The sequence below is a fragment of the Petaurus breviceps genome, unplaced genomic scaffold (assembly GCF_028583685.1).
Source record: "Petaurus breviceps papuanus isolate PSGF00001 unplaced genomic scaffold, PetGlider_PUasm1.0 207, whole genome shotgun sequence".
In the NCBI taxonomy this organism is placed as follows: Eukaryota; Metazoa; Chordata; class Mammalia; order Diprotodontia; family Petauridae; genus Petaurus; species Petaurus breviceps.
Genome location: NW_027185850.1, coordinates 12,002,751 through 12,027,945, shown reverse-complemented (window position 1 = coordinate 12,027,945; position 25,195 = coordinate 12,002,751). Strand labels below are relative to the sequence as shown.

The 25,195-nt window shown below is 46.5% G+C and overlaps 1 protein-coding gene across 1 annotated transcript in view; it reads left to right on the top strand.

Annotated features, from left to right (window-relative positions):
- The window catches only part of LOC138164901 (phosphoglucomutase-1), an 82,316-nt gene extending 58,597 nt beyond the window's left edge, over positions 1 to 23,719 (top strand). Inside the window, exons 8-11 of the mRNA XM_069092849.1 lie at positions 12,765 to 12,900; positions 17,097 to 17,280; positions 18,530 to 18,664; positions 22,841 to 23,719. Coding sequence (XP_068948950.1) covers positions 12,765 to 12,900; positions 17,097 to 17,280; positions 18,530 to 18,664; positions 22,841 to 22,930 — 545 coding nt within the window. The 3' untranslated portion in view covers positions 22,931 to 23,719. The remainder of the gene's footprint in view (positions 1 to 12,764; positions 12,901 to 17,096; positions 17,281 to 18,529; positions 18,665 to 22,840) is intronic.
- Positions 23,720 to 25,195: the final 1,476 nt, after the last annotated feature.

Here is a 25,195-nt window from a genome sequence, read left to right as displayed (position 1 = left end):
GAACCATAAGTCTTAGGCTGAGAGCTGGTGTGGCGGTTGGGATGGGATTTGGCCCTGGACCAGCCGACCCTCTCCTACCTGTAGTAATAGCACGGCTCACTTTGGTCAGCATTGTAAGGTTTGCAAAGCACTTTCCAAATATTCTCCCATTTCACCCTCACAGCTCACCCAAGAGCTAAGTGCTATTATTACCCCCATTTTACAGATAAGGAAACAGACAGGTTAAGTGACTTGACCAGGGTGAAATGTCAGCTAGGAAGTGGATTTGAACTCAGGTCTTCCTGCCTCTAGGTTCATACAAGTAGCTGTGTGTGCCCTCCCTGTTTCTAACTGACCATCTAAATGCACCCACCCTTCCTGCAATGGAATCTCCCTGACTCCATGAAGTCCCTCGATTGCCCTAACTATACACCAAGTCTTCTTTCTCTGACTCTTGAACTTTTGATTATAGGCTCATAGATAAAGCTGGAATCATTCAGTCTATCAACAAACATTTATTAAGCACTACTCTGTCAGGCACAGGGCAGAGGGCTGTGGTTACAAATAAAGGCAGAAACAGCCCCAACCTCAAGGAACTCACATTCTAATGGGAGAGACAACATGCAAACAGCTATATACATACAAGATATATTCATATTTATGTGCATATAATATATGCATATATAACAAAAATATAAATATATATCTAAGTGATAGATTGTATATAATATATACTGTATATCATATTCATATGAATGTATATATAATATATTTCTATATAAAATAAATATATAAAACTATATATTTAAGTTATATAGCATATAAATGATATATAGTATTATATCCTTTATATGTAAATATATATTATATATACAACACATACACATATCTTGTATGTATATGGTTGTTTGCATGTTGTCTCTCCCATTAGAATGTGAGTATGTATACTTATACATAAACATATATGTTATATATAGCATATAACTCAAATACATAGATTTAATATTTAGTATATATTATATGTAGCTTAAATATATTTATGTATAAATAAATATGCTCACATTCCAATGGGATGTGCACACATGTAGAGATATACATGCATGTACACATATATGTGTATTCATGTAAATATTGTACTGTGTATGTCTACACATGCATATACACACATATATAAAATTCAAACCCTTGCCCTAAGCTCAGTGTTCCATCCCCCATGTCCTGCTGACTCTTACAAGGGGTCACTGGCTTGCTGACTTTGACTCATTAACAGTCTCTGACAGGCAAGCAAGGGAAAAAAGGGCAGTGTGGTATGGTGGAAAGAGCCCTGGATTTTGAGCCAAAGAACCTGGGTTTGAATCCTCGCTTTGCCATCTACAAAGTGCGTTGACCTCAATCAAGTAACTTTACCCCTCTGGTCTTCCTCTTCTTTAGAATGGGGCGTTTGGTTTTTCAACAAAGGGTTCTTATCTAAGATATACAAGGATGAGATTCAGATTTATAAGTATATAAACCATCTCAAAGTTAATTTGCAAAGAAAGAAATCCGAGCTATGCACAACTGTAAAGATATATGAAATGACTAATAATTAGAGAAATGCAAATTAAATCTACTCTGAGGTTCCACCTCACACCCTGCAGATTGGCAAAGCTGACAAAAAGGGAAAATGATGTCTTTTGGAAGAGCTGTGGGGAAACAGGCATACTCATGCCCTGTTGGCGTGGCTGTAAATCAATCCGGTTATTCTCTACAGGAATTTGTGACTCTGTCCTCAGAGTCACTGACCTGGGCATGCCATTTCACTCAGGGATACCATGACAAGCCCTGTGTCACAGAGAGATCAAAGAAAGGGGGCAAGTATCCATATGTATAAAAAGTTCTTTTGTAGTAGAGAACAACTCTAACATAAAGGGGTACCCATGAATTGGGGACATGACCAAATAAGTTGTGACAGAGGAATATAATGGAATAATACACGACTAAAGGAATAGTTTCAGAGAAACTTTGGAAGTCTTACAGGAACTGATGCAGAGTGATGTGAGTAGAACCAGGTAAATAATCAACACAGTAACAACAACTTTGTAAACGTAGATGGGAAAGAAGGATCTCCATTGATAATCCTGTAAAAGTAATTACCTTTATTAGGTAACAGTGCATTTTGATTAGATCAGTTATTTAGAACCTACTTGATTCAATAAAAGCCACCCCACAAAAAAAAATGGCAGCCAGTGAAAGGACAATGAGAATGTGGGATTGATCCTTGGGTGTAGAAGGGAGACCATGGTGAAACCTGCTCCTCACCTCTTGACAGAAAAGTGATGGTCTCAAGATGAGACACACATTTTTAAACATAGCCAATATGGCCACTTGTTTTGCTTGGCTATGTATGTTTATTTGAAGGACTTTGGTTTTTTCCTTTTTCATTCAATTTGGTATAGGGATAGGAGGGAGATGTGGGCTAGGGTTAGGATAAACAAAAGAAAAAAAAAGAAAAGAAGGTCAATAAAACATTATTTTTCAAATGCACAGAAGAGTAAACTACTCTTAGTATTAGTAATATTTAGTAATGCCCCTTAATAAAAGGATTTGTTCTATGAAGTTTAGATTCAGTGCTGTACTTGAGGACCTAGAGGGCCATATGTGGCCTTGAGGCCTCAGGTTCCCCACCCCTAGTAGATGAAAGGCTAGAAAGAATTGCAGATAGGCAGGATAGCTTTGAAAGTTACATGCTGAAGATATACAGGTACTGGGGTATAGAAACCCATCTTGCCCTACTAGAAAGTTAGAGAGGTGAAGGGGGAGGATATAAAAGAGAATAGATTGGGGGAAGGGGTATTCTGTAGGCTTGCTATTTTGGGGTGGGGGTAAGGGAAAGATGGGGAGAGAAAAAATTGTAACTCAAAATCTTGTGGAAATGAATGTTGAAAAGTAAAAATAAATAAATTAAAAATAAAAAAAATAAAGTCAGGAGATAATTATTAAAAAAGAAAGTTACATGCTAAATTGATTATATATTCAAAAACAAAAGGCATCTTTACAAAAGAGATGTGCAGTTTTACATATGACATCTTTTTCTATTGTGCTATGTATATGGAAATGCCTATCATATTTAGTGTTCAGTAAGTTCAGAATCATTTTTAAATAAGAGGGTTGGAGTCCATGTCCAGCTCTTGACCCATAATATGTGGGTCTAAGTTTGGTTTCATTGCTCTCACTACAAGTCCAGAGTAAGTGTGCAAATGGCTATGCTTCTTTACAAGGGAATGAGCTACTGGGCATCTTGGAGAGGGCTGTGTTTTCACCTGCCTTGGAGGTTTTTATCTCCCCCTTAGTATGGAACATTTAATAGGGATTGTTCTGGAAGCTTCCTCAATCATATCAGCAATGAATCAAATCAGAAAGTAAGTCACTGGATGGTAGGAACTGAAGCCTATTAAAAAGGAAAGATGAGACTCAGGACTGGATAATTTCCACTAAGCCAACTGGACAAATTCCATTGATACTGTGTACCCTTAAACAGCATTTACAAGGGCATGGCTTCTCCCTCCTTTCTCCTTCAAAGTGCCAGAAATGTGATATTGATACCAGGGCAGAGGACAAATGCCTGATTGACCCCTGTGGTCTTGTCTGCTGGGAGATGTCCAATCTGATTCTACTTAGATGTCTTTAAGAGGAAACCTATGGATAACCAAAATGTCCACTGTTATTATTGAACTTTCTACTGTGCCTAGCACTGTGCTAGCAAGTGAGAGATGTTGCTTTTGGATTGGTATCCACGTGGAAGGAGGCTGACCCCAATGCTTTCCAGGGCTCTGACCTTGTTTCTGTTTAACCTTTTTTAAATCAATGACTTGGATAAAGGCAGAGAATCTTTAATAGATAACATGAAACAGAGAGACACATTCTATAACGGAATCAAGATCTGGGAAAATCTAATGAGGCTAGAACAATGGGCCAGCTCCAGCAAGCTCAAAGTGAATGAGATCATTATAAAGGGCACCTGCTGTGTCCTGGGCAGGTCCCTGGATTCAGATAATGAATTGTCTAAGGGATAAGCTATAGCACAAGACCTGTGGAGTTTAGTTGACTGTAAATATGTAAAGGATTTTGACTCTGTCACTTCAGGGAATCCCTGCTACTAACTCAGATGGCAGAGCTGAGGCATCAAGAAGGCAGGTGCCTTCCTCAGTGATCACAGTCAGTAATTGTCAGGGGTAGGATTTGAATCCATGTCTCCCCTATTTCAGAGCCAATACTCTATTAACTATTCTATGTAACTCTTGGCATTCCACCTTAAACTCCGAATATTTTCATATACATTTTCTTTTTTATTAAAATTTAAGCATTAGCAATCATGAACATTTCAATATACAAAGGTGAACAGAAAAGAGAATTGCATACTTGGTACAAGATAATGGTGTGGTATAGTAACCAATAATAAGCCAGTTCAGCTGTTGATTGCATTAAATGAAGTCTAGTCTCACTGAAGATGCTCAAGAACATCATGATGAATAAATGACTGTCCTTTGCAAAATGCAAATCGAAGAGGGTCCTTATTGACAGACAATCAATCAGTCAATCAATGAACTTTCATTAAGTGCCTCCTATGCTCCCATTTGCAGATGACAATTTGTTGATCCCTTCAATCCATGGAACCCTACAGAGCTTTCTCAGTGGGATTCTGGGTCATGCAAAAGGGATCTACCTAACAATCCACACAGTGAAACCAAAATGGATGAAGAGTCCTTGTTGCCCAGGTTGAGTTTTAGCTTATGGAATACAGCTGAACTGGAAGGAGGGAGAGAGTGAGCTGGATTGCTTTGGAGACAAACATGGTCATGGAGGAAAAGAGTGGCAAGACAGGAGGTGAAAGGAACCCCAAAGTGTCTTGCTGGGGAGACGAGTCATTGATGGTGGTAGCCCTGGTGTTTTGTTCAGAAGCTCCTGGCTGACAGATAAAATTCTGACTGTTAACATTAGAAATAGAAAGGTAGCATAGGAGGTCACCTCTGAAGGTTGCCAAAGCTCAGGACAGAGGCACAGCACGTAGCCAGCAGGCACAGACACCACACCTGCTTTGCTGTTGATAATGGCTGATTCATTCAGTGGGGAGATTGCATTAGACTCTCCTAGGGTTTCAGTTTAGCAAATGGGACTTAAGTGAAATTTGCTTCAATTCCAATGGGAGCTTAGAAGCTAATCAGGAACAGTTGTTTGGCATTGAAGGGATGAGAAGGTGGGGATGGTTTCAAGTTGCCTGTTGTGGGATGTTGATGAGTTCCATAAATTAGGTTGAATTTCACACCTTCTAAAAACTAGAATTTACAATAAAAAAATAAAAATAACTGGATTAAGATTGTTGATAAACACACAAAGACAAAATAAAACAATTTCTGGCCCTCAAAGAACTTACTTTTGTTCTATTGGGGGGGATGGAGCATGTAAAAAGATAAACATATACATGATAATTTGAGAAAGGAGACAGTGCTGTAGGGAGATTAGGAAAAAGGCTTCCAGCAGGAGGTGGCAATGGAGCCTTGAAGGAAGCTAGGGATGTGAAGAGGCAGAGTTGAGGAGGGAGGGCATGCAAGGTGTGGACAATGCCTCTGTCAAGGGCACAGAGGTGGGAGAATAGCTTCCCCTAGGAAGGAGGGCAGTTTGGATGGAACACAGATTGCATGAAGGGAAGAAATGCACCATAAGCCTAGAAGGGCTGCTATAGCTGGGTCTGGGAAGACTTGAAATGCCCAGCAACGGCATTGGTATTGGAGCGATTGAGGGTTGTTCCGCTAGCGTGTGATGATACATATGGTCATGCTTGTGCTTTAGACACATTATTTTGGTGTCTCTTGAAAGGTTAAAACCAGGACAGAAAGGCTGGATTCTGGGAATTTAATTAAGAGGACGTTGCAATGTCAGGCTGGATAAGGGGATGATGTCCTACACCAGGCACCCGGCCACATGAGAACAGAGAAGGAAATGATTGTGAGCTGGTTTGTGGGGGTAGAATTCACAAGACTTTGGCCACAGACTTATTAATTAATTTTTTAATTAATTAATTTTAATTAATTAAAAGAGTCAAGGATGACCCAAAGGTCACACATCTAGGTGACTGGAAGACTTCAGGGCTTCTTCAATAGACAGAAGTAGAAAGTTTGGGCAAGAAGTGGTTTTGGGGAGGAAAAAGATGAATTCTGTTCTGGACCCATTGAGTGTGAGATGTCTGTGGGACAGCCAGTTGAAGATGTCTAGTTGGGGATGCATGGCTAGATCAGACTAGAGACTGGGGCTCAGATGGACATATCTAAGAGATGCCTATGTGCAAGTGATATCCAGATACAAAGCATAGTGCCTCACAAACCATGGGTGCTTAATAGATGCTCATTTCCTGTGCCCTACAAGGTGCCTTAGAGCCTGTCCACTGTAGCCTCCTATCTCTAGGACATCCCTGACTAAATTTGGGTTTATCCAAATTCTGCTTAAAAGTTTCTAGTGGTGGGAACCTCACTGCTTCACAAAGCAGCCCATTCTGAATGTTAGATAATAATTCCTTATAGTTTGTAGTGAATACGATTTCTTGTTTGAAAATTGCTATGGATGCCTTTCATCTTTATCTTGGTTTCTGAATGTATCTCCATGAGCTGTCTCTCATGACAAAGGTCACATAGCTGGTAAGTGGTAGAACTGGTACTTCCTTCCTTCCTTCCTTCCTTCCTCCCTTCCTTCCTCCTCCCTCCCTTCCTTCCTTCCTTCCTTCCTTCCTTCCTTCCTTCCTTTCTTTTCTTTATTTCTTCTCTCTCTTCTTTTTATTTTCCTGTTTCTGTCTCTTGTTTTCTTTCTATCTCTTTCTTTGCCTCTCTATATCTGTCTTTCTCTCTCCCTCCTTTTCTCTTCACTGTCCATGTCTCCATCTCCTTCTCTCTGTTCTCTCTGCCTTTGTCTCTCTGTCTCTCTGCTTCCTTGCCTCCTCCCCCTCCTTGAAACTGTTGGTTTTCAGTCCTTTGAGGTTAATTTTTTTTTAAAGCAAGTTGCGTGGCTCCATCCCTGAAGTTTTCTGGGATGAGTGCAGCTGTACATATTTGACTGAACTTTTGATCCCCTTATTTATAGCTGATTTCATTTCCACCCCACAATTTGCACGTCAGGAGGCTCTCTGCGGATCATCCCCACGAAGGATGAGGAGATGGCCTGAAAGCTTCAGGGAGCTGAATGCTGTAGCCTGTGTGGAGTAAAGCATGATTGATTTTGTTAATTTTCTGGTCCCTGGTGTAGCTGCCTTATATATACCACCTATTAATTTAGGGACCTTTCAAAATGAGGCTGTTGTACTCCAGTGGGCAAGCAGAGACTCGGAGAGAAAAGGTCCCTGCTGCAGAATGCTGCCCTTGGAGGGATCGGAGCCTGCCCACCAGGGCAGCTGTGGCTCAGCTCTCTGACTGACCTTTGGGGAGGAGGGGTCACTCTTCGTTACTACAGATCCTTGAGAGCACCTGTGGGGAAAGAAGACCAGTATAGTAGCTTCAGTGGGAGTCAGGCTACTTACCAGCTGTGTACTGTTCAGCAGCTTGCTTCCTTCTCTGAGACTCAGATTCATTTGTAAAATGACAGGATCGGACAAGATCGTTGGGTGATGGATTGAGAACGGCAAGAGGCCTGGAGGTCTTCCGCTCTGACGCCCTCATTTTACATGCAGTGAGTTGCTCTGGCCTCAATCCTCCAAAGTGAGACTGATTGTGTCTCCCCCCTGAGTTCTCAGGGCACCCGCGTGGGGGTGGAGTAGGTGGTGTAGGCTTGAACGCCCCACTCCGGTTGGTGTATCTCTCTCCACACCTCCCCCACTTCAGTTGTCAGTGACCAGCTTCCCAGATCAATTTAGGCACATCCATCACACTGCTGACTTGTGTTGAACTTACAATTCACTCATTTTAGAAAGGGATATTTAGCAAAAACAGAAGTACAAACCTTCTCCCCACCCCCAGCACCAGGGGGGCACCCTCTCCCCCGTAAAACCTCAATCTCAGGGAAGATTGGGTTCAGGCTTCATGCAGTTTCTTCCTAGCTTTGGGGTCCCACCAAGTTTCCTTGCTAATGTGGCATCAATGCTCGGTGAGTCCTTGTCTTAGCTGATGTTGGGCTGGGTCCCTTGGGCTCTCAGAGATTGGCCAACTGACTGCAAACCCCAGCAGAGATTCTACTCCCGAATCTCCTGGAGCTTACTCTCCAGATCTTCCAAAATGCACACAGCCATTGCCTCTAATCTCTTTCACCTAAAGCGAAAGAACAAAATGGTGAGGTGGCCACATATAAATGGGGCCTCATAGTGGGAGGGCCTAGGGGCCTTACGTTCACTCTCTTTTCTCATGGAAAGTCATCAGGAAAGAAGGAGTCAAACCACAAAGAAGAAAAAGGTTTAGGCTGACTAGGGACTTCAGAAGGTACCCCCAGTTCTAACGGGATAGATTGAATCTTTCTTCTACATGACAACCTTTCAGATAGTTGAACACAGATAATGCCTTTAACACAACTTGCCTTTAACGCACCATCACATGGCCTGGCCTCAAGACCCTCGGTTTTCTGGGTCGCTCTCCTCTAGACAACATCTCAATAAAATGCAGTGCCAATAACTGAACCCATGATGCCAGATGACTTCTAATGAGAGCAGAGGAGAGTGGGACCATAAGGAAAGGACCTCCCATTGTGGAAGTTACACCTCTCTTAATGCAACCCAAGACCCCATTGGAGTCTGGTTGGCACATCCATCACACTGCTGACTTGTGTTGAATTTATAGTTCACTAAGTGCCCCAGATCTTCAGACAATTCACCATCTGGCCATGCCTCCCCCATTTTGTACTCGTGTGGTTGACTTTATGAACCCAAGTGCAAGCCTTTACATTGTCCTGTTGAATTTTATCTTATTAGCTTCACCTCTAGAGGGTTAAGGCCTTTGGCAGCTTGACTCTTGCCCTCTGTGTTGGTTTTGTGGCACATGAGCATGCTAGCCCTTCCTTCATTCAAGCCCTAGTCCCAGTGTCCTGGCCCTGCCCAAGTCTTCTCACCCCCAGGTTAAGCATCCGACTAGACCATCAGATGATGAGGACTCTGTCCTTTTCCTTCTTGGGTGCTTTCCGGCTCTAGGGCTTCTCAGCATCCTTCCTAAACATGGGCCCCAGAGCTGAACCCAGAGCTCCCAGCCTGCTCAGACCAGGGCAGAATCTGAGAGGCCTGCCCTCCTTGGTTCCAGGTGCTTGCTCTCAGTACAGCTCAACTCTGGAGAGTTCCTGGCCTCAGGATCCCACTGCTGGCCCCAAATGAGCTCCCAGCCTGCTCAGCCCCCAGTACATTTTCAGAGGAGCCTTTCACTTGCTCTGTGATCCCTGCCTTGCCTCAGTTTTTCTGTGAAATAGGGGCAGCAGCCTAGCTGACCTTGAAGGGCCCTGTGGCTGGGGTCCTGCATGGCCATGCCTTCCTGGATTGAATCTGGGAGACAGCAGGCTAGTTAGAAGGCAGCAGAACTTTCTGAGTCCATGCAGGATCAGCTGCCAAATGATTTCAGAGAGGGGAAAACCCACCGAGAGCTGGGCGGCCCTTTGGGAGCAGGGAGGGTCTCATGTTCCCTTTCCCAGGGAGAGATTGTGCTTCTCTGGAGAAGGCAAGCAATTCTCTTTAGACAGAACACCCCTTTACTGGCCATCGCCCTGGGAGGGAGCAGGCCTCCTTTTAATTTTGTTGGGACCCAGAGCTGGCTCTGGTGGGGGCAGGGAGGCCCCCCTTCCCCAAATGCCATGTTCATGAGTGCTTTACAACTTGGGAACTGTCAGGGCTTGGCTCCCTGGGCCAGAGTCTATATTTCTCTTGGCGGGGGACCAGGCTCTGCCTGGACTGAGCCAATGCTGTCCTGGTCACAAGGAGCTGATTAGGCAGAAGCCTGGGGACAGGTGTTTGGAGGTGCTGAATGGACGTTATTTCCATCAGGGGTGGTCAGGGTCTCTCAAGGGAGAGCACACTCCTGGGGGTCAGGGCTCTCCGAGGGGGTGGGGTGGGATTTTTGTTTATCCACATCACCTCCCCTGGGGGGGAAGCAGAGCAAAGCCTGGTGTTACATGTACCCTGGTGGCAACTGCAGCCAGGCACAGGCTTTCCTATGGCTCAGTGAGATCAGTAGAAAAGAGGTGAACAGCCACAAACAGAATTTAACTGATGTGCTTTGGGGGTCTGCTGTGTTCAGGACGTTGAGACATGCAAAGATAAGTAGGAGAGTGCCTGCTCTCAAGGAGGCTTCCAGTCCTGTAGTAGAGAGAGGACAGAGGCCTTGGAAGCAAATCTCCCCCCCCCACCCCCAGCATTTTACAGGGGAGGAGACTGAGGCCCAGGGTGGGTACAGTGACTTGTCCACAGTCCCAGAGGTAGTGAGTACCTCCATGCACTCCCCTGTTTGAAACATAAAAGGCTCGATCCAGAGCCAGAAAAGGCCAAGGGTCCTTTGGCCCAACCTCTTCACTTTGTGGGGGAGGAAACAAATCAGCCCCCCCCAGAAGCTTTCCCTGAACGTGCTCTCCTCCCACCAAGCTCCCAGTGACCTTTCCCTCCTGGATCAGGGGCCTTAGAGGCCACGGAGTCTAACTTGCTTGTTTTACAGATGAGGAGACTGAGGCAAGGTAGTTTAGTGACTTGTCCAGATGCGCAGGCAGTGAGAAAGTGACCGAAGGCCCTTCTCACTATCCTGCACTTAGCCTGGACCCCTGTCACACCTGGTGCCCTTGGCGCTCCTTGAGGGCAGGGACAGCATTGTCTTCTGCCTTTGTGTCCTCAGTATCTGCCACTGGGTGCTTCATAGGAGTTTGTTGAATGGAATTAAATTAAGATAGAATAGCCCAGGCAGTGAAGGATTAGCAGCCACCATTGTGATAGTGCTTTCAGGTATGCAAAGTCCTCTAACATTCATCGTTACCCTGGTACTGTAATTGTCCTCATTTTACAGACGTGGTGAATGGGGCAGTGACCTCCCCAGGACCACACAGCTACCAAATGTCTGAGGGGAGATGGTTTTCTAGGCTCCCAAACAGCACTCTGCACCCACTAGGCATCATGCTTAATGGAGTAATTAATCGGCATTTATTAAACACAAACTTTTTGCCAGGTGCTGGCTTTGGCAGCGAGGTGGAGCCTCAGTCTCTAGGCTGGAGTCAGGAAGACTCTCACCTTCCTGAGTCCAAATCCAGCCTCAGACACTTGCTAGCTGTGTGACCCTGGGCAAGTCACTTCACCCTGCTTACCTCAGTTTCCTCAACTTTAAATGAGCTGGAGAAGGAAATGGCCAACCCCTCCAGTGTCTCTGCCAAGAAAGCCCAACATGGGGTCATGGACAGTCAGGCACAACTGACACCCCTGAACAACAATGACAGTAAGTGCCAGGTGTTAGAGATACAAAGCTGTAAATGGAAGTTTCTGCCCTCAGTGGGCCTATATTCTGCCAGGAGAAAAAGCCCAATACACTAAATGCAAGTAATTAAGAGAGGGAGGACTGATACCACAGTGGGCTCCTGGGCAAGGTCTCATGGAGAAGGTGGCTTTTGGGCTGAGTTTTGAAGGGAGCCAGGGATTCCAACAGGGTGAGTGTCATGGGAGAGCCTGGTAGGCTACTGACATTTGTTAGGCTCCTACATGCCAAGCACTGGGCATGCCAGGAAAGGACTGAAGACCAGAGGAGCACCTGGTCTAAGGGGGAGACACCATGCAGACAATGAAGAACCATCACGGTTATCTCCAGGATAGAGGCCAGAGGCCAGGCGTTAGCATTCCGGAGGGCTAGGGCTTCAGAGGTCATCTAGTCTAACCCATACTTTTACAGATGAGGAGACTGAGGTCCAGGTAGGGAAGTGACTGAGGGAATGGAGCTGAAGACTGCTCTGATTGGAGGCTTTTGTGGCTCAGCAAAGGAAAGGAGAGAAGATTTAGTATTGAGAGACTTCCTCAGGGAAGACAGATCTAGCTAGGTATGGCGCCATGATGACAGGTCCTAGGAAGCCAGGGACAGTAGAGGAATAGACACCTGGACTTGGAGGCTGAAGGAGGATGATGAGTTGGGGTTGACAATGAGGTTAAAATGACTCTTCACCAAATCCTAATGAGGACTCTGACAAGGTCTGAGAGACCTTGGGCAAGTCTCTTAACCTGCCTTGTTTTCTTCATTTTAGAATAAGGAGGTTGGATTAGGGGACCTCAGATAGCCCTAGGCAATCTCAGTGAGCTAAGGTAGAAGGCAAACTGTGAAAAGTGTAAAGATCTGTACAAAGTATGTCAAAATTGTAAAGCAGGGGTAGGGATGAAGGGAGCTGGCAGAAAGGGGTGGCCAGAGGCTATTTTGTTCTTGGGTTGTGTCTGACTCTCCAGGGTCCCATTTGGGGTTTTCTTGGCAGAGATACTGGAGGGGTTTGCTATTTCCTCCTCTGGCCCATTTATTTCCTCCTCTGGCCCATTTTACAGATGAGGAAACTGAGGCTGACAGAGTGAAGTGACTTGCCCAGGGTCACCCACCTAGTAAGTGTCTGAGGTCAGATTTGAACTCAGGCCATCCTGACTCCAGGCTGGCACTCTGTGCACCATGGCACCTCTTAGCTTCCCCAGCTGGCTAGCTCCTATCTGGTAGTCTAGTGTCCTTTTCCCGGGTGCACATTTGGTGTTTTACCCAGGGCTGATTTGGCTCAGGACCTGGCCTCTAACAAGGGCAGACACTCTTTGTAAGACTGAGTTCAAACTGGTTTTGACTTCCCTCCGCTTCTCTCCCCAGGCTCTGACCACATCCGTGAGAAAGATGGCCTGTGGGCCGTCCTGGCTTGGCTTTCCATCATCGCCACCCGGAAGCAGAGTGTGGAGGACATCCTGAAAGATCACTGGCAGAAGTTTGGGCGGAACTTTTTTACCAGGTGAGCCCTCCCTTCGGGTGGCTCAGCACCCCCCATCTCAGCTTGGCCTCTGACAAGACCTTGAATAACCACATTTTATCTGGTTCCCACCAATTAGGAATTCCTGAGGGCCGCAGGCTGCAATGAAGTCTGCCTTTGAATTATCCACGAATGAGAGCTGAAGTCAGTCCAGCCAAACTGACATCGATTAGTTGTTTGGACTGGTTTTCTTTATCATTAGCACTGAAAAACCTCGGAAAGAGGCTAGGTGTAGGCACAGATTCCTATAAGTGAGATGCAGTGGTTATATGCACTCGCAGATTCCCTGTGGAGAGCAAAGCCAGCTCTTCTCTCTGCACCAAGTGAGGGAAATAGGAGTTAGCTGGGAAAGAGAAGACTTGGGAGTAGTGGCCTTCAAAGCCTTACACAGCTGCTCTGTGCAAGGTGGGTTGGTGGTGAAGGGCTGCTCTCGTCTGCCTGGCCCTAGAGGGCAGAACAGGATTCCACAAGCATTTATGTGCCAGGCGCTGGACCAGGTGCTGGGAGAAACGGAGACAAAACAAACAGCCCCTGCCCTCAGGGGGCTTACCATCAAACTGGAAAAGCGAACTCATGCACAGATAAATAAACTGGGAATGGGCACATACAGTGATGTCACCAGCCACGGGGGAGAGGCAGCATGGGATGTTAGAAAGATGTCACTATTACCTGTGTGACCTTTGGCAAGGCCCTTTCCCTTCTGGGCCTCAGGTTCTCTCCTCGGTCTCTGAGAATCCCCCCTAAGTCAATGATCCTTGCGCTGAGCCTTGCAGGAAGCTAAGGACTCCATGAGCAATGAAGAGGAATCCCGAATGGCGAGCCCCTCCAGCACGGGGCTGAGTAAGAGCTACCTAGCCCTTGTCGTTCAGTCATGTCTGGCTCTTCAGGACCCCATTGGGTTTTCTTGGCAGAGATACTGGAGTGGCTCACCATTTCCTTGAAGAAACTGAAGCATCAGGGTAAAGTGACTTGCCCAGGGTCACACAGCTAGTCGGTGTCTGAGGCTAGATTTGAACTCAGGAAGATGAGTCTCCCTGACTCTGGGCCCAGTGCTCTGTGCACTGTGGTGCCTCCTAACCACCAGGGCCGTTACAAAATGGCAGTGGGCTGCTTCTAGGAGTGGCGGGCTTCCTCTGGCTGGATAGGCTGGACGGCCTTCAGGTGGAGGCTGCTGACCCCTCCTGAGCACGTGGATGCTTCTGGGGAGGGGAAACCTGATAACCTTTGCCTTCCTTTCCTGACACACAAATCTCTGGCCTGGCCTCCCTTGTTTGCCCTCTGGGTGGAATCTTGTTGGCATTATTGACTGCAGAGGCAGCTGTTTTCTTTGTAGGTAAACTTTAGCCAGGCCCTGATCACAATCCCTCTATCACACGTCTTAGAGGGCTCCAGTTACCCCAACAACACCCCCTCCTGAAAGCCCCAGAGAGGGGCGTGCATCTGAGAACAAAGACACAGGCAGAGTCCCAGGCCCCTTGGAGCTGAAGCTGGGAGGCCTGGGGAGTTGGAGATAAAGGGCATCACTTGGGCCCCAACCAGCATCCCAGCCCTGAGACGCCGGACTTTGGTTCAGGTCGCCATGTTGCCGGGACGCTCCCCATAGGCTTGACTCTTGACCCATTGGCCTTTACCACATAGTATTTAGTATGACTAAGATATCTGAGCAGATTACTTAGCAGTTTCACAGTAATAAATAACCGAGGAAAAATATCACAGCCTGGGTATTTCCAAAAGGATTTTAGGTCTAGAAGGGACCTCAGAAACCATGCAGTCAGGTCCCTGCTTCTGTGCCCAGATCATGCAGCCAGTGGGTGGGAAGTTTGGAAAGGGGCCCCATCGTACGGCTCAGCCTAAGGGTCTGTCAGCTGTCCCACAGGGACCACAGAAGCTTGGGCTCTGGGAAAACCCAAATAAATCTGCTTGGCTTTAGTGTCCTTGACCCATTTTTGCTGGCTTTGTTGGCCCCACCCAGATGAGCCCAGGACCGCTGACCCCCAAAGCTGGTCTCCAAGAAGAATCTCTCTGATCCCACCTCAGTCCTCTAGAGCGGTCCCCAGTGTCTGCTTTGGATAAGGATTCACCCTGGCCAGTGTGTCCTTGGGTGGGAGATTGGCCCGACTATCAGACAAGAGTCCAGGGTCTGAACAGTTGTTGGCCAGTGAGCCTAAGCCTGTGCTCTTTCCTCTCTCTGTTGGGTAATTAATAATAATAATAATAAAGGAGGGACAAATGCTACAAGTCATTTCATGGGGGCAGAGCATAGAAAGGGACCTTAGAAGACACTGAGTCCCACCCCCTTGTTTTACAGAGGAAACAGTCCCAGAGAGGTAAGTGACTTGCCCAGGGTCACACAGCTAGTGAGTATCTCAGGCAGGATTTGAACTCAGGTCTTCCTGCCTCTAGGCTAAGTGCTGTGTTCATTATGTCACCTACCTGCTAACTCTGCCATTGTATTTCTTTACATTAACTTCTCTGGATGATAGTAATAAATAGACTAACACTTTAAAGTTTGCAAAATACTTTATAGTATCTGATGCTTACAACAACACTAAAACTATATTACCATAATATACTATATATATAAACTATATATAAATATATAGTGCATATATATATCATTATTATGTCTGTTTTGTAGATGAGGAAATAGAGGCTCAGAGAGGTTCTGACTTGTCCAAGGCAAACTAGGGAGCGCCATGGTGCACAGAGTGCTGGGCCTGGAGTCAGGAAGGCCTGAGTTCAAATCCGACCTCAGGCACTTGCTAGCTGTGTGACCCTGGGCAAGTCACTTAATCCTGTTTACCTCAGTTTCCTTAACTGTAAAATGGGGATGATAATAGCATTCACTTCCCAGGATTGCTCTGAAGATCAGATTTGTAAGTGCTTAGCACAATGCCTGGCCCACAGTAGACAGCTGATAAATGCTCCTGTCTTATGTACTATGACTAAGATGTTTGAGCAGATTTCTCGACTCCCCGTTGGCACTGTATTCACTCTGTCGCATCCTTCTTGGTCCGTTGTTTGTAACCCCATGTGGGTAGGAGTTTGTGCTTTTGCAGAATCTCTCTGCCTCCAGCCAGGCCTGCTGTTCCAGTGATTCAGTGCAGTCAGCTGAACGGGCCTTCGTTAAGGGCCTACTGTGTGCCAGGGGCGAGGATAGGGAGGGGAAGGACAGGCAGGAGCCACTCTGCTCTGCATGACTCGGCTGCCCCACTAACAGATTTTTTCTGCAGGAGTTCAGTGCTCTCGAATGATGAAGATGGCAGGTGCTGATAAACTTATGATTCTCTTGCTATCAGGACCTCCCCAGTGAGCGCGCTCCCTCCACCTATGCAGGCATACACCTTCTGTGCAGCACAGAGTGTTAGTGGTGACCTCAGTCTTAGGTGATGGTTTGTTTTTTTTTTTAAGCAATTGGGATTAAGTAACTTGCTCAAGGTTACACGGCCAGGTGTTTCTGGGTGTGGTGCTGAGTGTCTGAGCCCGGGATTCGATCTCCAGGTCTTTTCAACACTGGAGCCAGTGCTCTTACTCTCTGTGCTACCTGGCCGCCCCTTTTGGGTGATGTTTTAAAGTGAATTCACACATTTTGCTTTGATAGGATAGTCATCTATCAACAAATGCCCTAAACAAACCCCCTTACAAAGTCTATCCCTAAAGGAAACAGCCCATATATTTTGTTTATTGGTTCACAGGAAGGAAGGAAGGAAGGAAGGAAGGAAGGAAGGAAGGAAGGAAGGAAGGAAGGAAGGAAGGAAGGAAGGAAAGAAGGAAGGGAGGGAGGGAGGGAGGGAGGGAGGGTGTGCTCTGTGCTGGGCCCAGTGAGAGGCTGGCATTGACCCTTTAGTTGACCTGAGTCCTGCTGACTTTATCTCCATTGCTGACCTCTTATACACGTGGGTTTGGGGCAGAGCTGTCTTCGCTCAGTATTTACGGGTCTCCCCACCTGCCAAAAGACAGGTTGAAATTGCTGGCCCCTACGGCCCTGAGTCTAGTTCTCAGAGAGATTTGGGGCTCACTGAGCACCTTCGGGAAGCTCCCGGTGCAGCTGGGATGATGGGCATTTCTTCTACTTGGTCTCTGTACATTAAGAGCTTCTCATTCAGCCAGCTCAGAGGTGAAGGGGGTTTGCTGCGGCAGCAGCAACTCTAAATGTTTGTGTTTGCGATTCCTTCCAGGTACGATTATGAAGAGGTGGACTCGGAGGGTGCCAGCAAGATGATGAAGGACCTGGAGACCCTCATGTTTGATCGCTCCTTTGTGGGCCGGAAGTTTACTGAGGGGGACAAGGTTTACACCGTGGAGAAAGCCGACAACTTTGAGTACAGTGACCCAGTGGATGGAAGCATTTCAAGGAACCAGGTGGGAACAAGGCGTGTGTGTGTGTGTGTGTGTGTGTGTGTGAATGAGAGAGAGAGAGAGAGAAAGACACACACACACACACACACATACACATACAGATGGAGCTAGACATGGGGGTAAAATTCCTTCCATTGTTAGGGGGTGAGATGTGAAGGCGCTGACTTTTTCTTCCTCTTATTTCACTGGAGGGAGATCCTGGTGAACACTTCTTTGCTAGTGAAGATTGGCCCCTATTCAAATGCCTTGTCCAGGAGTCACAGAGCCAGAACATGCAGAGGAGAGACTTGAACTCAGGTCTTCCTGGCTCTAAAGCCAACTTTCTAGCAGCTCTACATACCACCCATCGCCAGGGTCTCCCAGGTAGTCAGCAGAAGAGTCAGGATTTTAACTCAGATCCTATGTACATTACACCATACCACAAGCTAGAAAGGCTTCAAATCCAGCCTCGGGGATGACGTTTGCATTTGTTATCCGAGGACCACCCTTGGGAAACCCATCACTGAGCTGACCATGAGGGGATGGATCTTTTGGCTTCAGGATGTCTTGAAGGCCATTTACTGAGTCATAGAGAAGGGTAAAGCCTGAAAAGGCAAGATAGATGCTTCACTGCCCTAAAATAAGATTTCTGGGTACAAAGGACGGTGCAGAAAGAGTGGGGAAGGAGATCCAGATCCCAATGGCTCAACACATGGGTCTTTTCTCTTCAAGGACCCTTAAGGGGAGAGGTTGTCATCTCTCCTCCCACAGGTCACACCAAAACCTTCCCCTTCTTTCATCGAAGCCCATTTGGTCCCTGTGCCCATTGAAAGGAAGAACCAAGCATCATCCCATCTTGGTGCGCTCACCCATCAAAGAATCTGGTGTCCGATTGGGGGAGGGAGCCAGTACCTCAGGAGGCAGGTGTAGGGCTCATGCAAGGTCCTTTCCCTCATCAGGGGCCCACGTGATCTTCATTTTAGATTGGTGATTGTGACTGGCTGGGGCTTTTGCCTCTGCGATTCTAACACCTGTAGGCCTTTGAAGGAGGACTGATTGATTATACATAAATCACGGCTTTCCCTGGCCCCTCTTTGGATGTGGCTAGAGATTCACAGAGGAGAGGACACAGATCTAGGAGGCTCAGGGGCCACCATCTATTGAGGAAATCATCCTTCTCCTGCCCAAGACTCTGCTGAGTCCCCTGCCCTGCTTCCAAGCTTCCTTTTCCTTCCCAGCACATGAGGAATCATGGCATTCTTGTGTGTTCCAGGGCTTACGGATCATTTTTGCTGATGGTTCTCGAATCATTTTCCGATTAAGTGGGACAGGCAGTGCCGGGGCCACAATCCGACTGTACATCGACAGCTATGAGAAGGATGCATCCAAGATCTACCAGGACCCCCAGGTAAATTTCCAGTCATTTTGGGTGAGTCCATTCAGTTCATCAACAAGCCTTTATGAAATACTTACTGAGTGTAACAAGCATTTCTTAAACACTTGTTGTGTGTAACAAGCATTTATTAAACACTTACTGTGTGTTAAGGACTGGGGATACAAAGAAAGATGAAAATACTATCCCTACTCTCAAGGGGCCTGCGTTCTAATGGGGACACAGCATGTAAATAAGGACGACCATACAAGATATGGAAGGTAATCTCAGAGGGGAGGCTCCAGCATTAGGGGAGGCTTGGGGCCACCAGGACAAGGCTCCTGTATTCTAAAGGAGATACCATATAGTGGTCCAGGCAGCCGGGGATGCTGTCCCAGAACCTCAGTCGTTCATTCAGACATTCAATAAGTATTTTACTGTACTAGGGATTCAAAGACAAAACATGAGGCCACCCCTGCCCTCATGGAGTTTATATTCTCTTGAAGGCAAACAGGTGTGCCTCAACAATCAAATACCACATAGATAGAAAGTAACTTGTAGGGGAAGGGGGGTGAGGTGAAGTGAGACGAAGGCTTCCTGTGGCACATTAGAGAGAGGGGAGGCAGGAGGACATTCCAGGCATGGCACACAGCTTGTGCAGAGACAGTCAGGAGATGGAATAGAGTCAGCAGGCACCAGCCCCCAGGAGCATGTGGACCGTGCATGGAGGAGGGTAACATGCCATCACCTGGAAAGATGGTCTGGGACCAGGTCTTCTAGATAGTGGAGTTTTCAAACCTTCCGTGCTTTTGGAAACAGAATCCTTAACCAGGGTCCTCACCTGCCTGGGACACATAGCCTATTAATGTGGATTTAGGATGAGTTCGGAGCGGGGCTGGGGGCCCTTAACAAAACCAAAAAGCCTCCTTCTTGGGACTGGCCAGCCTTGTAAACGCTGTTGACTCTCTTAGAATCTAGGGATCTTGGCTATCACTTATTTCAGACCTAAGCTGAAGCCTCCATCCCTCATCCTGTCTCTGAGAGTGTCCAGAGACAGAGAACCCACTCTCTCCATTATCTGTCAGCATTTACGAAGCACCTACTATGTGCCAAGCACTGGGGATAGATACAAATAAGGGCAGAAGACAGTCCCTGGTTTCAAGGAGCTCCCAGTCTAATGGAGAGCTGTTGGACAGCTCCTCCTCGTGTCAGACTGAAATGTGCCTCTGGTTGGCTTCCTCCATTGGTCCTAGTTCCATCTCCCCTCAGGCAAAACTGACTGATCAGTCTTCTGTGCATCAGCCTGTCCAATCTCTCCTACAGGTTCAATGAGCTTTGCTCACCAGAGGACTCACTTTTATATCACCAGGGACTGGAACATAATAGGCACTTAAAGAATACTTGCTGATGGATTGTTTGATATTCAGTAGAAAATGCATGGATCCTGGAGTCAGGAAGACTGGGGTTCAAATCTGACTTAAGATACTCACTAGCTATGTGACCCTGGGCAAGTCACTTAACGCTATTTACCTCAACTGTAAAATGGGCATAGTAATAGCAACCACCTATGTCATGAGGATAAAATGAGATGATAATTGTAAAGTGTCTGGTACATACTAGGTGCTATATAAAAATGATAACTATTAGCTAATATTATTATTATACTTTCCTTCCCTCAATAGAATGTAAGCTTCTCGAAGGCAGGAATTGTTTTCTTTGGTCTTTGAATCCCTAGAGCTTAATACAGAGCCTGGCACATAGTAGGGGCTTAATAGATGCCTGTTGCTTCATTGATTGATCCCATTGGCTCCAGTCTTCTGCAGAAGTTTGCCTCCTTAGTCTTCTCCCCTTCCATCTAATCTTTAGTCTCTCCCTATCCACTAGTTCTTTGCCTGATGCCTACAAAAGCATCCAAGTCTACCCCACCTTAAAAAATTTATTTATACCCTACTGTCTCCTCAATATATTGTTCTATGTCTTTCTTTCCTTTCTCAGAGAAACTCCTTGAAAAAACTGAATGTCCTGCTCTCTTGTCTCTCTCCTATCTGGTCTCTTCCCTTAGTAGGCAGTGGTCTCCTAATTTGCCAAATTCAGTGGCTTTTCCTCAGTCCTCATTCTTCTTCTTTTTTTAAATAGTATTTATTTTTTCCCCAGTTGCATACCAAGTAAAATTTTAGCATTCATTTTTAAAGATTTTGAGTTCCAATATTTTCTCCTTCCCCTTCCCTCTTCTGAAAATGGCAGGCAGTTTGATACAGTTCATAAGTGTGTTGTCATGTAAAATATTCCCATGTTAGTCATAGTTGTGAAAAAAGAAATTGATTAAAAGGAAAAAACATGAGAAAGAATAAAGTGAAAAAATATGCTTCAATCTGCATTCAGAGTTATTAGTTCTTTATCTGCATGTGGATGGCATTTTCCTTTGTGGGTCCTTTGGACTTGCCTTGGATCACTCGTTGCTGAGATCTTGCTCCTCACTCTGCTTGACCCCTCTGTCAGCTTTGACCCTGGCTCACCATCTCCTCTTTGCTTTTCCATGGCCATAACACCTCCTGACTTTTCTGCTACCCAGACAACGCCTCCTCTTCCTCCATCTCTTTTGCTCAGTCATTATCCACTGTCATGAATAGTAACTCTGCTTGTCTCCCAAAGCTCTGTCCTGGCCCCTCTCCTTTTTCACTCTACATTCTCTCTCTCTCTCTCATGGACTCCTCTCCCTTCCATGGATCTCTCCCCAGATCCATATAGCCATCCCTGGTTTCTTTTCTGTTTTTCAGTCCTGCATCCCAGCTGAAAGTCCCCAAGACATCTCAACCTCAACACACACCAAGTAGAACTCCTTGTTTTTCTGCCAAGGTCTCTCCCTTGTCTGAGCTTCCCTTTCTTTGTTGAGGGCATCACTGTCCTTCCTGTCTTCCAGGTTCGAAACCTTGGCATTATCCTCCACCTTTCACTCCTTATCACCCAGTGATCAAATTGACCGCATCTTTTCCCACAACATCTCTAGCTTCTGTCCCCTTCTTCTTCATGGAGTCACTACCCCAGTTCAAGTCATTGCCAGCTGGACCAGTCATTGCCACGGCCTCCTTGTTGGTCTCTCCCTGTCCAGTCCAGCTCCCACGTAGCTGCCCAAGTGATCTTCCTTAAGCACAAGAACATAAACTGTATATTTCATAATTAAATATCTCTCCTTAGTCAGCAAGCTCCAGGGGCTCCCTGTTACCAATGGGGCAAAACATAAACCAGCATTGAGCTTTTATGGCCCTTCCCAGCTTCTCAGCCCCGTGGAACACTCTTCCCCCAACCTCCCCCAAATGGCTTTCTTGCTGCTCTCAGACATGACATATGTCCCCTCCCTGTTCCCTTTGTCCAAGTTGCCCCTGCTGTACTTTTTTCCTTTTCTGTCCAGTGAAATGTAAGGACCCTGCTAGGTGGCGCAGTGAATAGAGCACTGGCCCTAGAGTCAGGAGGGCCTGAGTTCAAATCTGACCTCAGACACATAACACTTACTAGCCTTGTATCCTTGGGCAAGTCACTTAACCCTCCCCCCTTCAAAAAAGCAAAAAAACCAAAAAGAAATGTAAGGACCCTGGAGGCAGGGACTACTTCAGGTTTGCCTTATATGCTCAGTGCACATGGCACATGGAGAGTAATTAATATATACTTTCTAATTGACTAATTGATTGGTTGTACCAGCAACCTTCATACCTGGATTGTACTCCCTCCTTCCCATCTTCTCTTGTAAGCCCTAGCTCCCTTCAGAGGTCTCCTACATGAAGCCTTTCTGGATTTCCCCAGCACAGTGCTGCCCCCCTCTGAAATGCAGCGCGCTCGCGCGCACACACACACACACGAATGTAAACTCCTTGAGGGCAGGGATTCCTTTATTTTTCTTTGTATCTTCACCTAATAAAAAGGCACTTAAATGCTTATTGAATTGAATTTATCAACAGGCACTTATTAAGTACCTGCTGAGTGTGATGGGGAAGGAAATAAAAATATGAAGAGATAAAGTCCCTGCTCAGCCTGGTGGATGGCGAGCGGCCCAGCCCCAAGTGGAATGTCAGTGCCAGGGCAGCTGAGACTGGGGGGAGGGGCGGGGCGGTCCTTGGACTGACACCCATCCTGCACACAGGTAGAGCTGGCTGGCACACACTGAGATGTAATGCTCACAATTTCTCTTGCTTGTGTTTCCATCTCTCCCTCCCCCAGGTTATGTTGGCCCCCCTCATTTCCATCGCCCTGAAGGTCTCCCAGCTCCAGGAAAGAACCGGCCGCTCTGCACCCACCGTCATCACATAAGCTCCTGTCTCAGGACCGCCACACCAAGGCCTGCTTGCCACATGGTTTTAAGAACAAGAAAAAATTATGTTTTTATTCAGGCTTTTTCTTATCGATGTTTCCCCCCAACATGTTCATGTATGTTGACAAGGTACTAGAAACAGAGAAGAATGGAAGCCGTGTTGCTGTGGGAGTGAGCCCTTTCATTGTCCCGTCCTTTTTTATGTCCTGCAAGTGAAGCAGGAGGGTACATTAGTTAGAGCTCTGAGTGTGAATCCTGCCTCTGCTATTTACTAGCTATGTGACTCTGGACAAGTCCTTTCCTCTCTCAGAGCCTCAAGTACCTCCCTGGTCTTGATTTGCAAAATCGTAGGGTTGTGATTTCCCTTGGTGAAGGGACTTTGCACACCAGAGAGGTCCTGCATGAGGAAACTGAGGTGAGGGAGAGCAGGCCACCTGCCTCTTACACAGGGCTGAGCCTCAGAGGCGGCATCTCACTCCCGCCTGACCGATGCTCACCTGCCCTTTGCCATAGGACAAGACTGGGCTGAATTCTCCATCCCACATGGCGTTCCTTTCACTGTCAGAACTCCCAACGTGGCAATCATGTGGCCATTGGTGTTTGTTCCCAAATATGGAGAAAATCACTTTGCTTTTTGTTTCTGGTTTTTGTCTGGAATGTGTCACGTGGACACCATCATTTCAGGTGCCTTCTCTTCCATCAGTGTCAATTGATTTCCGCCGTGTTTCCCATCATTTGCTCACACAAGTATGGTCATATATTAAAGAGAATTGGGTCACATTGCCTAATGTGCTGTCTTTGTCTTTCCTCCACCTTCCCTTTCATTCTGGGATACTCTTTCTCCCTTGGTGGGGGGGAGGGGGGTGGAACTCCAGAAAATAAAAAGCTTTGGGGAGTTAGGTTTCATTTTGATCTCCTAGCCAGAGGGAGAGATGGATTCCACCCCACCTTCAAAGACTTGGACTCTTTGGAACCAAAGTTTCAAATCCTAGTGGGCTAAGTGAGCCTTTTAGGCTTCCAGTGTAGACCAACTAAGCTTGAATGACTTTACTAGGAGGCAGGGGAAGGGCAGAAACTTTCCAGATAAGATCTGAAATTGCAGGGCCCTGATGCCAAGGTCCTGGGCACCATTGGGGTGGAGAGGGATGGAAGCTCAGGGTTCTTGGCCAAATTTATTGGTATTTGGCTGAAAGCCCTGGAGTGAGAGCAGGATTTGGGGCAGATAAGGCTTTATTCATCCTGGAAAAGGTGGAGACAGAGAGACAGAGACACAGAGAGACAGAGACACACAGAGAGAGAGAGAGAGAGAGAGAGAGAGAGAGAGATTCATTGAGATAATGCTAAAAATATGGCCCTTCTTCCTGAAACCACTGTGAACCAGCCTGGGTACAAGGGGCACTGGGACGCTTGGCTAGTTGGAAGGAAGGCAGTCAGCACTTTTAGAAGCGTCTCCTGTGACAGACCCTTTGGAAACACTTTACAAACATCTCATTTGATCTTCACAGCTCTGTGAGGTAAGTGCTGTTATCTCTATTTTTACAGCTGAAGAAAATGAGGCAAATGGAGGTTCTATGATTTGGTAGTAAGTGTCTGAGGCTGGATTTGAACTTGGGTCTTGTTGATTCCGGGCTCAGCCCTCTGCCCACTCCACCACTGGCTGCCTCGTGTTGGAGGGTCTTCCAAGCAGAGACTCCCATCATAAGGGAACAGAGTTGGTGGCCAAATCTTGTTGGTTCTACCTCCATGTCATCTCTCAACTTGGTTGATTCAATCAGCAAGCATTTATTATTCATCTCATTCTATGCACTCTGATTCAGACCCTTGTCCCCTCTCCCTGGACTTCTTGAGCCTCCTCCCAAGTAGTGAGAGAAACTGGTGGAAAGTATGACCCCAGCATCCAAGATGAGGCCCAGTGTTTGATTCAATGGGCTTTGCTTACACTTCTTTGATGGGCCAGGCATAGTCCTAGGTGGTGGGGGTCTGAAGATGAAAATACTTATTTACATCCCCTTTTAAAATTTCTTCTGCTCCGCTTCTGTGCATTGTTTTAATATATCTTGACATTTTTTCCTTTTTCCCCTTTTTTGGGCATTTTGTTGGTGTTTTCTTTGGTAGAGCAATGTCTTCAGCTCTGTCTCCTGCACTAACCCGCCAGAGTTGTTGGGTACCTACTATGTGCTGGGTGCTGTAAAGGGGCAGAGAATGTCGCCTGGAACTGGCCATCTGGTGTGGGAGATAGAAACAAGTACATCATTCATGAGAAA